A 15077-nucleotide genomic window follows, 5' to 3' on the forward strand; every position below is an offset into this window, starting at 1 on the left:
AGGTTCCAATTATATGGTAGATACTTCCTTGCCCTCCTATTCATCATTATTCATACTTTGGTAAAAGCAACTCACATCCTGATCTCCACTAGTGGAAAAAAAGGAGGAGGTTGTACAAGTGTTACAGCTACTAATGCACAATAATTGAAAGTCTTTTTCTCAAATTCACTAACTATAGTAATACCAGCTGATGTTTGTTTGCACAGTATGATCTGAAAAGCACTTTTAATTACATTGTTTCTGCATAATGGAGGGAAAAACCTTATGAGACTACTGTAAAAGGAGAAACTGTGTAACTTGTTTTAACATCTTGTAGGTTAGCAGAGGCCAGACTTCAGATCTCCTGAGTCCCACCATATGCCTTGCTTTACTAATACTTTGTTTTGTGTGAAATTTCAAACCTTTCCATTGGATCAATAAACCATATACCTCTACCAAACCATTCCCAAGTACAAAATGTCCACTATTATATCTTAAATATAATATATTTTTTATATTTTATTTAAGTTATATCTGTTAAGTTATATCTTAAACATAAGCATGTGTATTACTTCCATTAAAATGGAATATATGTTTATTTCAGTTGCAGTCATTTTCAGAGTTCAGTGGTAAGTCCTTCACGAATGTTTGTGATTCTGATTGATGATTGGAAATCAGATAAAACAAAATGATAGAAGCATCCAGTTTGAAAGATCCCTGTCCCATTTCAGTTATTTCAGTTGAGGCAAATCCCAGCTTCAGGAATGACCTTTGCTTCCTGAGAAACAATCTGATGTGGAACTCAGGCCACCAAATCACACATTATTATTTTTTAGGTTGTTGCCAACAAAGTGGGTGGGGAGAAATAGAGAGTCAACCTCAAACTAATAAAACTCATTCGTGCGGGTCCTGTCGCTCCAGTATAAAATTTTAGTTTTGGAGATTTCACTCCTCAGCTTGTTAATTCAGCCACGATAGAGCAGACAGCAAGGTTGGTGGAGGAAGAAGCAGTGTTGGGGTCAGAGTGGAGGTAGGCTTTCCTTGGCATTTTAATTTACTCCAGGTCTTTAACCTTCAAGCAGAACCCACAAACCACAGGAAGGGAGAGAGATCAATAAGCACCATGTGTGAGCTCAGAGCTTTTCAAGTTCTTCGAAGTTTTCTGAGCCTTTCTGTTTCTCCTCTCCTCAAACAGGCAAACCCCATACTAAGACAGAGCAAAGCTGGCTCCCATGCTCCACTGCCTTCCAAAAGAGCCTTTATTCTTCAACTTAATGACCTGGCTGCCAGCATTTGCGTTCATGCTGGCAGCTACGCTGAAATGCACACACCAGTCAAACAGTCCCACTGCCCAAGCCTGGGCTGCTCGTCAGCAACCAGTAACGAAGGGTTGAAACTCAGGATGGAGCCTGTTTTATGCTGATGAAAACTGTTGGAAAGGCAGTTGTGAAATGGGCCCCAGATTCTTCTCCCAATTGAATATTAAAGTTGTTTTTCTAATGGTATGGGCCCCTGGCTCCTGTGTAGCAAATATTAACACCTTCCTTATTTTATAACATCCCAGCTTATTCATTGCTCCTGTTTTTCATTATGGCATAAATTTATTTTCATCTTGCTGCCTTGTAGGTTTAAAGTAAAGCAGCCCCCACCCAGCACAGGACTGAAAGTGACTTACAAACCTGGACCCGTAAGTCCTATATGTCATCTATTGTGTGTCCTTGCGTGCATGCAAATGAATATATATAGGTTTCCAGTGAAGTGGGCTTTGAAATCATTCTGCCCATTCATTTTAAACTATGTATAAGTCTAATGTTTTTAATATCATAAGCAAAAGATTTCTGGTAGTGATACAGTATGTGGTTTGATTGCATTCATTCCATATAGTAACCATGAGACCGATCCTATGCATAAACAGTTAAACTGCCAGCTATGAAAACAATTCTGAAGCTCACCTCACTTGTCCCAATATTACAGTTATGTACCGTTGTATAAAAACTACCATTTTAAAAAGTAAATCCTTATGCAAACTGAAAAATAATTATTCCATTCTTTATATTTTATGTAAATCTGGTTTGCTCTCTTGGTATTTGCCAGAGAATATTATTTAATGCTATACTAAGAAATCATATTTGTTTGTTTGCTTATTTATTTATTTATTTATTTTTATTTTGAGACAGAGTCTCACTCTGTTGCCCAGGCTAGAGTGTAATGGCATGATCTCAGCTCACTGCAACCTCTGCCTCCTGGGTGCAGGCACTTCTCCTCCCTCAGCCTCCGGAGTAGCTGGGGTTACAGGTGCATGCCACCACGCCTGGCTAATTTTTGTATTTTTAGTAGAGACAGGGTTTCACCATGTTGGTCAGGCTGGTCTCGAACTCTTGACCTCATTATCCACCTGCCTTGGCCTCTCAAAGTGCCAGGATTCCATGCATGAACCACCACACCCAACCAAGAAATCATATTATTAAACTCATAAGTTGCCTCATTTCTCCAAAGATCTCTGAAAATACAAAATAAAAAATGTCAACCTATTCTGACTTTGATACATCCTCCAAAATGGCATGTTTAGTAAAAAATATGCATATTAATAGCATAGTCTCACTTTAAATTATAATTTCAGAAATATAGGATGATGTAAACATAAGTTCATCCTAAAATATAATAGTCACATTTGTAAGTCTTTATCTGTGCATCATCTGGCTGCTTTAACACGCCTTTTACTTCATACTTCACTCAGCAAATTTTGAGTTCCTACCATATGCCATTGAAAGTGGCCAGGGCACAGAGGATGTTAAAAATCAGTAAGACACATGAGAAGCTTACAGAGCCAGGCACATAGTGGGTACTCGAGAGAGGTGTGATGGAGTGACAGAATGAAGTGAGTTGGTCTGGCAGACACGTGACTCACTCATCACAGATGGGAAGAGCACATAGGCCTATGAGAACAGTGCACAGAATTATCCAGTCCTGTTAACAAGCACCCAATGCTCCCAGAGTCTGAAGCTCTTAAAGCAGCCCCAGTCATAGGCTCACACAAAAGGGTTGGTTTGGTATAGCGCAAAGTCAGTTGACTTCTTGTCACGACTGTGCCATCAAGCAGTTCGGTTAATGCTCTGAGCCTTGTTTTCCTCATCTGTAAAGTTCAGACCAGATTATTTCTTAGCCCCCTTCTAGCTGTAATATGCTCTACAGAAAACAGTATTATACAGGCTGAAACTCCAAACAGAAACATTTTGGGATTATATCCACTAATTCACAAGTACTGGCCTGAAGTAATTCACCACTGTATTGTGTTAAGATTTCAGAACCTTCACAACATAAGGCAAAAGACAAAAATCAAAACAAGCCCTTCTTCCACTGTTCTGGGAAGTTAGCAAATCTCATTTTAATTTAAAGTAGGGATTATGCCAAAAGCCAAAATAGCTGTTGGATCAACCTTTATAGGTCCTAAAAACCCAGCATGTAGTCTTTGAAGCTCACTCTATACTATAAGGTTTTTTTAGTTTGACAACAGGCTTTGATAGTAGGTTTTGGCTCTGGCAAAAAATATAATCTGTAGACTTCCCCATATGTAAATCTAACCACTGTTCAGCTTGGTTAGTGGCCAACACTAAATGAATCTGCTCAAAGCCTGGGCAAACCTGTATGATGGCTGTGTTCCAGCTCTCCTCATGCTGAATTTCATCATTACCCAGCCCTGCTCCAACTGCTGGACTTGGAGGAGAAGGGTCTGCTGCTGGATATCCTCCAGTATGCATATGCTCACAAATACATTGTTGAAAAAACTGAAACATTTTTCAATTCTACTATTTATAAAATTATATTGAAGAAAACATTCCATTTGTATCTAATTGCTTTTCATGTAGTCGTTTCAGATTTATATTTTTCCAGATAACTGTTCCCAAGTCTGCTTTTTAACCCACCTCCTGGAGAGGCAACTTAGAAACATAAATAGCTCTCTCTTTGCTGGCTAGTGTTCTTTTCAAGGAACAAGGCAAGATGCCCGTGCCTTGCTGTGTTCCTTCTTCCTTCTGTATCAGGTTTCTTCTTTGTTGGTACAATCCTCTTCCATGGGTTTTCAGAACTAAGCAGTTGGGCATTTCAACTAATTTTGTCTCCCTCTACTGGTTTCATTATTTTATGCAGCCTACATTAGGAATACCCTAAAGTCACGTTTGTCCAACCCATGGCCCGGGACGGCTTTGAATGCAGCCCAACACAAATTCCTAGACTTTCTTAAAACATGATGAGATTGTTTTGCCATTTTTTTAAGCTCATCACCTGATCATTACTGTTAGTATATTTTGTGTGTGACCCAAGACAATTCTTCTTCTAATGTGGCTCAGGGAGGCCAAAATAGTGGACACCCCTGCAAGGAACAAGGTAGGAAAGTTATGATAGTTACCAAGCCCATTAGATGAATTTTTTTCTTTTTCTTTTTTTTTTTTTTTTTTTTGAGACGGAGTTTTGCTCTGTTGCCAGACTGGAGTGCAGTGGCACGATCTTGGCTCCCTGCAACCTCCGCCTCCTGGGTTCAAGCAATTCTCCTGCCTCAGCCTCCTGATTTATATTTATATTAGATTAAATTGATCTTTATCTGAAGTAGCCCCTATTGCAGATTTCACTACTGAAAGTCACTACCGATATTAATAAACTAGCACAGTTAGGAGTATTGCAAAATTTTGCCTTCAGTTCCACTTCCAATAACCTGGCATTTAGCTTCCTTATGCTTTTTCCTAAATAGCACCTGGTTTGCCCCTTCAACAATTTACCCTGGGTCCCCTTTACTTAATCGAATTCTACCTTCATTATGAAGTAATTCTGCTAAATGCTTTTAATAACTACTATTTATTAGTGCAAAATTTATAGATGAAGAAACCAAAGGTAAGAGTTTAAATAACTTGCTCAAATTCATATTAAAAGCAAGGTTTGAACTGAGAGTTGTCTGGTCCTAAAGCTACCTTGTGTCTTATAGGTGGCAGCTGGTTTGCAGACAGAACTGAATATAGAGTTATTTGCCATGGCTGTTGGAGAGGATGGGGCCAGGGGATCAGCACACATCTCTCACAATATCGAGATTATGACAGAGCATGAGGTTCTGTTCCTACCTGTGGAAGCAAATATCCTTTAAAGTTCAACTTGAGTAATCATATATAGTGCAGAAATTACACAAGTGAGGAAAACATGGAAGTCAAAATGCATCTCTACTTTATTAATTCTATCTTCAAAATCAGAGTTAAATTTATTAAGACAAAGGGTATCTTCATTCATCTTTGAAAGCACCTAGCCAAATCTAAAAAAATACCTGACACACAGTATATGTACAGTAACTTCAAGCTGAATAAATGTAAATGTTATTGGCTATCTATGGAATATCAGACAAAATAACAAAACAGCAAGTCTCTATCACAAAAAAATTATAATTTTATAGAAGGATAGGAGATACCTTCTTATTATAAAGGTTGGGTATTCACTGAATTATGCATGCATTCCTCTGTATCAGTGTCTCCAGCCACACAGATAATAGATAGATATCAAGTACCTATTACCTCCAAGGTACTGTATGAAATAGTTTATCATACATAAAAATGGATAACTGGACTCTGTCTTAAAAGGCATTATATAATATAGTAGCCGAAATAAAGTCTTCACATTTTATTTCTATTCTGTACTTTCTCCAGTGGCATGAATTGTGTGCTGCTTGTGCTACTGTTCTATATTTATTTGATATTTGAGCTGGATCTTATAGAATGTGAAAACTTGATTGACGGGAACTTTAAGTACAAAAAATGAACAAACCATGGCAACAGGAAAGCTCCAGGTGTTTGGGATGATTGGCAGGGAGTTCAACTTGCCAAGAGCTTGAGTATTAGGAATATAGTGGGAAATAGGTTGGAGTCAAGTTATGAAAGATCTTAAATCCTTGGCTTGGATTTTATTATTTAAGCAGCAGTGAACCACTGCAGATTCCTGACTCTGTGGGTGATATGATCAGCACATCTTTATTAAGATGAATCCAGTGTTATTGTGCAGGACGTGTTGAAGGGGAACTGGATGTGTAAAAGAACCATTAGAAGTCTACCTGAATGGGCCATGTGTAAGCACAAGAACTGTGGGAATCGGGGAACAGTCAACATAAAAGAGGGATATGCATGAAAGACACGGTCGGGGAAGGAAACTGCAAAATCTGAGGTAGCAGTCATTGATGGATGGAAGAAAGAGGACATAGAGTTCAACTTCAAAGTTTTGGGCTGAGATAATGAATCATGGATATGTAATATTAGATCTCAACTGAGAAGTCAGAATTGGAGATATAATAATTTTAAGCATTGTTTACACAGAGGTGATGGCTGAACGTATGGGCAAGGAGCAGAAATCTGGAGTCAGTTTAGGGAGCAGGAGGAAGAGGAGCCAGTGGAGACAGAAGCAGCAATTAGAAAATGAAATACTTCAGAAGCCTTAGGAAGAATTTCAAGGAAAAGATGGACACAATTGACAGACGCTATTGAAATGTCAAAGAAAATTCAGATTTAAAGTGTTAAATTTGGTTGGAACAAAAACTAAATTACAAAAGGTAAAGAATGACTGTATTAAGAAAACAGAAACATTAGTTATGGATATTCTTTCAAGAAAATTTATTAAAGGAAAGAGCAAGAGAACATGGTACCTCAAGGATGCAACAGAATATAGGAAGGATTTTCAGTTTAGTGTAGACCTATGTGTTTGTAGGTTGAAGAGAGTGGAGCAGAAGAGGTATATTAAAAAGATGAATGAGTAGAAGTAATTGAAACTGCAATATCCAAAACAGGGCAAAAGAATAATAAAAAAAATAGAGCTGAAGGGTTAGTCTTGGCAAGGGAGAAGCTGAAGACAGCTAAGGATTCAGACATTCCGAGGTGAAGGAGAAAGTTCAAGGAACTTGTGTCAGATAGCACTGATGTCGATAAATGAAGTGTAGTTCATTTGTTCATTTATGCTTTCAAAGATGCAGAAACCCCTGCCTTTATGTAGCTCACATTCCAGTGGGAGGACGGACAATACACAAAGTAAGTAAACCATAAACAATGATGGCAGTAAGTACAATGGAGCAAAATATAAAGTAGGAAAGGACAGTCCTCACTGGGAAAGTCTCTCTCCCTTCCTCTCACCTTCCTTCCCTTCCTTTTTCCTTTCCTTTTTTTGAGTAATGATGACAGGGTTTTTCCATTGTGATAGAAGGAAACTAGCCAAGGAACTAGTTTCTTCCTCTGGGAACTAAATCAAGTGCCGTTACCCTCTCCACACAGGTTATTAGATGCAAATACCTGAATCACTGCTGCTGACCATAGCAATGAAATCATTTGTATTTATAATAAATTTTCTATTTCCCTGCTTACAGATTAGAGAGAACCTGTCAGACACAGATAAAGGGCAAAAAATCTTATCAGATCTTTTATCTACATTGGACATTACTTCCAATGTCACCAATGATAATTCATAGCCCATTTCCCAAGATCTGTCATTTTCCCCACCAAAAAAACCCACAAAATCTGATGTAGATATGGTTTGGGGCTTGACCATGCTGATGACTCCTTATAGAAAGCCAGTCGCAGTTAGCAGAGAAATGTACATCAGGGAGAACAGAAGACATTCTAGACATTGGCATATCCATCCTCTAACCCCCAAGCCTGAGCATGTAGAATTTGCATTGGATAGACGGGTACCTAAAGTTGAACTAATGTTGCTAGAGTTATTTGGGTTTATATATGCAAATCACTTAGTCATGAAAAGCACAGCCCTTAACAAGTATTTTACCAGTTTTAACAAGCATCAATTATGATAAGCGACCAAAAGACTTTCCCCAGGGAAAAGAAAATCCAATGGTCCAGAGAACTTCTGCAATTTATTCCTCCACACTTGGAGTCTTCATGTCTCGTAAAGTTTCTCCACATTAGGTATAGTAAGTAATAAATGGGAATTTGATTGTCAAGCATTCAAATTTGAGGTATTAGACCCCAGGTTTCTCCCCCTCTCCTTATAGTCAGAAACCCATAAGCCACCTAGCCTGAATGAATGAAAATATTTGTTTAAATAACCATACTAGTTACTCCTTTATATATATTATAAAATCTAATCCTTATGCTATCTAGAAGACAGTTTTTCCCACTTTATAAATAAGAAAACAGGGGTTCAGATAGTTTGCTTACTTCTTAAGTGGAAGAAGTAAAAATCTAAACTACTTCAATGTGATTCTAAAGTCCATTCTTTTAAGCACTGATTTCATTGTTCAGATAAAGTTGATCTTACTCTCTAAAAAGCAGCAGCACAGACACAAACACCAAGGTGCCCTTGAACTTGAGAATTTACAATTAAACCAGTGCTTTTCAAACTTTTTAGACTCAAGACTCCTTTTATTGTCTTAAAAATGATTGATGATCCCAAAGAGTTTTGTTTATGTGAGTGATATCAATATTTACCAAGTAAGAAAACTGGGAAAATTTTAAAAATGTAAAAATAATAAACCCAGTTTATTCACATAAATGACATTTTTAATGAAAAATAACTTTTCAAAAACAAACATGTAATAAAGGTAGTATTGTTTTCTATTTTTGCAAATCTCTTTAATGTCTGATTTAGTAGAACATAGCTGGATTCTCACATCTGCTCTGTATTCAAACAGTTATCATTCACACATCATATACCCTCTGGAAAACTCAGCTCTATGCCTAAGTGAGAATAAGAGAAAAAGGCAAATAACATATTGTATTAATTTCCTTGGGGTGCTGTAACAAAGTCCACAAACCAGGTGGCTTAAAGAAACAGGTATTTATTCTCTCACAGTTTAGAGGGAGAGAAGTCCAAAATCAAGGTGTCAGCAGGATCGGTTCCTTCTGGAGAAATAATCTGTTCTACGCATCTCTCCTCATTTCTGGTGGTTGCCAGGAATCCTTGGCATTCCTTGGCTTGTAGTGGCATCACTCCAACATCTACCTCTGTCTTCACAGGGCAGTCTTCCTCGTGTATTTTCGTGTGCCTCTCTCATTGGATTTAGGGGCTACCCTAATCCTGAATGACCTAATCTTAACTTGATTACATCTGTAAAGACTCTATTTACAAATAAGGTCACTCACAGGTTCTACTAGACATGAATTTGGGAGGGCCAAACCCAGTACAGCCTGCCTTCTGGTCCCTCAAAATTCATGTTCACCCCAGGTGCAAAATACAGTCCTCCATCCCAATATTCCCCAAAGACTTAATCCATTCCTGCATTAACTCTAAAGTCTCATCTAAAGATCACCAACTCAAAAAGTCTCAAAGCTCATCATCTAAATCAGGTATGGGTGAGGCTCTGAGCATGAACTGTCCTGGCCTCCTTTCCATCTATAGACCTATGAAACTGAAAAACAAGTTACCAGCTTCCAGAATACAATGGTGGGACCACCACAGGATACAAATTCCCATGCCGAAAGGGAGAAGACGGAAGAAATAAAGGAGTCACTGGTCTACAGCAACTTTGCAACCCAGAAGAGCAAATTCCATTAGATTTCAAGGACTGAGAATCTGTGGCACCATCTGCCCTGTATGCCCTTGGAGGCTCCACCAATCCCAGCCTCCAGGCCCTCAAAGACTCCACCAGCCCCACCCTCTGAGCCCTCAGCTTTGGCCCTCTGCAACAGTCCTACCCTCTGGGCAGCCCGTTTCCTGCTTACAGAATTCCAGAAATCTGACAGCCTTTCTTCATTTTGTACTCTCTCTCTCTCCTTCAGTCCAAGCTGTCAGTGTCTCTGCTGATACAACATTCTCATCCTCCCTAATCTAACCTTATCTTAATTAACTAACTACATTTGTAAAGACTATTTCCAAATAAGGTCACATTCACAGAATCCAGGTGGACATGAATTTTCAGGGAACAGTAATCAACCCAAAACATATATCTTAATATTATAGTTTTGGACTACACTCTGGGAACCACTAAATTAGGACATAGTTTATTTCAGTTCTCGGCAGCGACTTTCAGAAGTTAGCCCAAACTGAGAAGTGTACAGTCTGCATCTCTAGCTAGACAATTCTGAAAACTATGGAATAGCTCTCAAACAAAGATTCATAATTCCTGTTGGCACCAATCTATCAAAAGTAATTCATGAATCTACCTAATAGATGAAATGTCTTAAATAATGTCTTTATGCCTCTTTGTGCATATTATTGCAGACTTAATGAGATTAAATAGATGCAGTTAACAGTAGTAACTTTAAGTACTTCACAATAACTGTGTGGGTAGGTGCTATTCTACCCATTTTGTAAATAAGGAAAAGGTTAGGTAATTTGCTCTATGGAAGCTGTATTAGTTATGTGTTGCTATATCATAAACCACCCCAAAACAGTGGCTTAAAACAATAAACATTTATGATCTCATAGTTTGAGTCAGGAATCAGGCACAGCTCAGTGGGGTCCTCTGGCTCAACTGGGGATGAATCTGCTTTCAAGCTCACTCAAGCAGCAGTCAGCAGGATTCGGTTTCTTGCAGGCTGTTAGACGGTGGGCCAGGGCTCCTCACTGACTATTGTCTAGAGACTGCCACTCAGTTCCTCACCATGTAGGCCTCGCTTTAGGGACTCTCACAACATGGCAGCTTGGTTTATCAGAACAAGCAAGCAAGCATGAAGAGCCAGAATGTGAACAAGGTAGAATTCAGTGCTTTATAACCTAATCTTGGAAGAGACAGCCCATTACATTTGCTGTATTCTGTTCACTAGAAGCCAGTCACTAGGTCCGACCCCATACTCAAGGGAAAGGGATACACAAGGGCAACACTCCCAGGCCCTATATAAGGGTTGGGCTCAGTGACTGTTACACAATCTGTACTATGTTCTAAAAACATACCAGGGCTGCTTGGATCCCAAAAACCTCAGAAATAGAGAAAGGACTTGAATATATGGTGATACTGCCTTTAAGAACCTTAGCCCCATCTCAAACTTAGGATCCTAAATTATGAGGAATGGGGGTGGACTGCAGATGGTACCCGTAAGCCCATGTGGTTTCTTCGTTACACTTCTGCTCACAACCTCCCTCTCTTTCTGAAGACTAACCTGGCCTGAAAAGGCTGCATTGAGCAGGCTCATCATTTATAGTTGATAAGTGAATAGAGTCCTATATATAGTCCTGTACCTACCAACAGATACCATTGCTTTTCTGGGCACTGTCCTAGAGATTTGCTAGATTTCTTTAGAATGAGATATGATTTATGACATTTGCCATTGAGAAACAATTTAATGCCAAATATACAAAGCACCTAGCTTCCAGCCAGTGAATTTCAAAATTGTTAAGCATATTTTCCCTAAGTGGATGGATATATACATTTTTAAAACTAAGCCTAAATGTTTTACTCCCAATAAACAATTCAAGAGCCTTTTTTTTTTTTTTTTTTTAATGGAGTCTCGCTCTGTTGCCCAGACTGGAGTGCCGTGACACAATCTCAGCTCACTGCAATCTCAAAAGGCTTTTCTTTATGGTACTACAGAATTTCTATAGGTAACTTACTTCACAATATGCAAGAGATATTAGTCATTAAATGGTTTTTATATTAAGGATTATATACAGCCAATGGCTAAGGCAATGAATACTGACTTAATGACTAGAAATGTGCTTGACTTAAAATTTACTTTATAATGCACCTGTTGACCTTAAACTTTTAGGGTTAAAGAGTTTCAAGTATTTTGACCAAAAGTTGTAACTTAGCTAGGTTCTGTACATGTCACTTTATCATAAAAGTTCCCCTTCTCTTTGATTTGCATAACACTTTAGCAAACAGAAACATCTTTACATTCCCTAGCACTATCAGGCTTTTGAATTATAAATGGTGGCAAAGCTATGGGAAAACAGCAATTTTTAACATAAGAGGAATTATTAATGATGTATACATCTAGAATGCCCTCCTGGAACTTGTTTTGGTTTGGAAACCATCAAAAATGTTACTAGAAAGTGACATTTATGTTCTGATGAGCAACTCTAAGAAGGACATTGATTCAACCTCTGTTCTCATAAAAAATTAAATTATTTTTCAAGAATTAACTCCTCTCCCTGGTGGCAGGAATAGCTGCCTAAACAACACTGACTCCTTGGAAAGCACCTAGAACGCATTATCCTGCCTGCCTATTCTCTTGCCTTTCATAGTTACGCCTTCAGAAACTCCATGCCAAAATTCACTTATTTATTCTGCCCGACAAATACCACTGCATTCCTTACTTCCCTTCAGTGACTGTGTTATGCTCAAGAACATTAAGACTTGTGGTTTGGGACACAAATTGCCAAGCCACAAGAACTGCAGCTCTGAGACTGGGAAGAAAATGGTGGCCCCACAACACAGTAACTTGGCTGAAATGACCAAATTAACAGACAGATAGAAACCATTGTTTTAAGTCTTTAGGATTAACAACAAAAAGGATAAAAAGCAAAACTGTCTGAAGAAGACACAGAACATCTAAACAGGCCTATAACAAGGAGTATGATTTAGTCATTTATAAACTTCCCCAAAAGAAAAGCCCAGACCCAGAGGTATCTGTTAATATCTTTTCCTAGAACATTCCTACTTCCCCAAATCCTTACCATGAAGATATACAGTAGACAATTCATTGAAAAACATGGGTTTGAACCACGTGGCTCCACTTTTGTACAGATTTGTTTTACTATTATTATTTTGGAGATGGAGTCTCACTGTCTTGCCCAGGCTGGAGTAATGGTGGCACGGTCTCGGCTAACTGCAATCTCCGCCTGCTGGGTTCAAGCGATTCTCCTGCCTCAGCCTCCTGAGTAGCTGGGATTACAAGTGCCTGCCACCACGCCTGGCTAGTTTTTTGTATTTTTAGTAGAGATGGGGTTTCCCCACGTTGGCCAGGCTGGTCTTGAACTCCTGACCACATGATCCACCCACCTCCCAAAGTGCTGGGATTACAGGTGTGAGCCATTGCACCCAGCCCAGATTTTTTTCAATAAATATATTGGAAAAATTTTTGAAGATTTGAAACAATGAGAAAAGTTTCAGATGAAAAAATTAGGAAAAAAGAAGTTATATCATGAATGCATAAAATATATGTAGATACTATTTTATCATTCACTGCCATAAAATACAGGCAAATCTATTATTTTATCAAAATTAACACACACAAATACAGATCATACATGGTGCGATTCACAGTTTTGAGAGAAATGTACAAAAAAGTAAAGATGCAGCATTAAATCACAGCTGCATAAAATGAACTGTAATGCACAGTATATTAGTGAAATAGTTTCACAGCCACCTCCTGTTGCTATTGCAGTGAGCTCAAGTGTTGTGAGTATGCACTTCAAATGCTGTGTGACACTAATCACCGGTGCATGAACAATTCATCGCCCCAGTCAACTGCTTATCACAATGCTCCCAAAAAGCAGAGAAAAGTGATGACATCACAAGAAAAAGCTGATTGCTTGATAGGTATCATGTTGAGGTCTGCAGCTATGGTTGCCTGCCACTCCAAACAGACAATTCATTTTATAAACAGATGACATACACTTACAGTATGGATAAATACAGTAAATGTATTTTCTCTTATGATTTTCTAAGTAACATTTTCTTTTCTCTAGCTTACTTTAAGAATACAGTATACAATATATATATAATACATCAGTAAGGCTCCCAGTCAATAACAGGCTACTAGTACTTAAGACTTTGGGGAATCACAAGTTATATGCAGATTTTTGACTGTGCGAGGGGGGGTCAGCACCCCTATCACCTGCATTGTTCAAGCGTCAACTATATATGTACCTACACACACACACACACACACACACACACACACACACACACACAAGTGTATTAATTCCTCAGAAGCCCAGCCAAGCATCTTAGCTTGGCTACTTTTTAATTAGAAACAATTATTTTATTCAGAAAAGCATAAACAGTTATCAATTAGAATCTTCTTATATACAGATATAACTTGCAGAAGGTTGAGTCTGAGGAGGCTGTTCTGGGTACTTTTTACAGTCCTTTTTAGTTCTAAGAGTCCATGATACTGCATTTTTATGGCCAGAGGGCAATCAATTATGCACCTGGTTGTCTCAATAGGCAGTAAAACCTAATATAAATAAATGGCAAATTATCTGCCATAAAAAAGTAAGAAAAACTTTTGAAATGTTAATTTCAACTCCAATGAAACATATACCTAATTAAAACAATTATTTATTCCCTGCTAGAATATAAAGGAAACAACAAGCTTGAGCTGCAAGGCTCAAGCTTTGAGAGCACAGAAAGACTTTTAAACTAATCATGCATTTTAAGTCTAAGAAATGGAGCCAGCCCATAATCTCATGTTGGAATTCCCCCAGGCAAAGTTGGGAACCACCTCCTGACATCGTCTGCAATGTGATCTTCTGTTATTTGGTATTTTTAAGATGACTCCAACTCTTCTGTGCTTAGTTCAGGAGTCCTTTTAAGGAAAAAGTTAAAAAAAAAAAAAAGACACCACATTTCACTTCTAAGTCAATGTTAGAATCAGCTTCTCCCTCTTTTTCCTCTTCCTCTTTTTCTCTTCCAAGTGGCTAGTAGCATCAGCAAAAAACATAACTTCACTTTTTGCCTCGCATTCCCTCTTGAGATAATCAAGACCAGCCATATTGAAGCCGATAACATCCTGGAGTGCAATACAAGAAATATTAAAAATTTTTTTCCCACTTCAGTTCATCACAGCAGCATATGAGAGATCAGGTGTTGTTACTTATCTTTCCCTCATTAAGAACTTTTCTTGTTTGTTTTTTCTATTCCTACTAATTCCAATGAAAACTATCTCAAATATGGATTTATCGGTGGTGGGTACTGCTAAAGACAAAGCACAGCAATACTATACTACTACTTTTTTTTTTTTTTTTTTTGAGACGGAGTCTTGCTCTGCCGCCCAGGCTGGAGTACAGTGGCCAGATCTCAGCTCACTGCAAGCTCTCCCTCCTGAGTTTACGCCATTCTCCTGCCTCAGCCTCCCATGTAGCTGGGACTACAGGCGCCCACCACCTCGCCCGGCTAGTTTTTTGTATTTTTTAGTAGAGACGGAGTTTCACCATGTTAGCCAGGATGGTCTCGATCTCCTGACCTC

General features: G+C 38.5%; 2 protein-coding genes across 2 annotated transcripts in view; one reads left to right on the forward strand and one right to left on the reverse strand.

Annotated features, from left to right (window-relative positions):
• Positions 1-15077, forward strand: part of SPAG17 (sperm associated antigen 17) — a 246415-nt gene that overhangs the window by 226141 nt on the left and 5197 nt on the right. The window contains exons 46-48 of the mRNA XM_011933064.1: positions 1606-1666; positions 4955-5099; positions 7774-7913. Of these exons, the coding sequence (XP_011788454.1) occupies positions 1606-1666; positions 4955-5099; positions 7774-7913 (346 nt within the window). The remainder of the gene's footprint in view (positions 1-1605; positions 1667-4954; positions 5100-7773; positions 7914-15077) is intronic.
• Positions 13850-15077, reverse strand: part of WDR3 (WD repeat domain 3) — a 30872-nt gene continuing 29644 nt past the window's right edge. The window contains exon 26 of the mRNA XM_011933197.1: positions 13850-14661. Coding sequence (XP_011788587.1) covers positions 14466-14661 — 196 coding nt within the window. The 3' untranslated portion in view covers positions 13850-14465. The remainder of the gene's footprint in view (positions 14662-15077) is intronic.

The sequence above is a fragment of the Colobus angolensis genome, unplaced genomic scaffold (genome assembly GCF_000951035.1).
Source record: "Colobus angolensis palliatus isolate OR3802 unplaced genomic scaffold, Cang.pa_1.0 Scaffold124, whole genome shotgun sequence".
NCBI lineage: Eukaryota > Metazoa > Chordata > Mammalia > Primates > Cercopithecidae > Colobus > Colobus angolensis.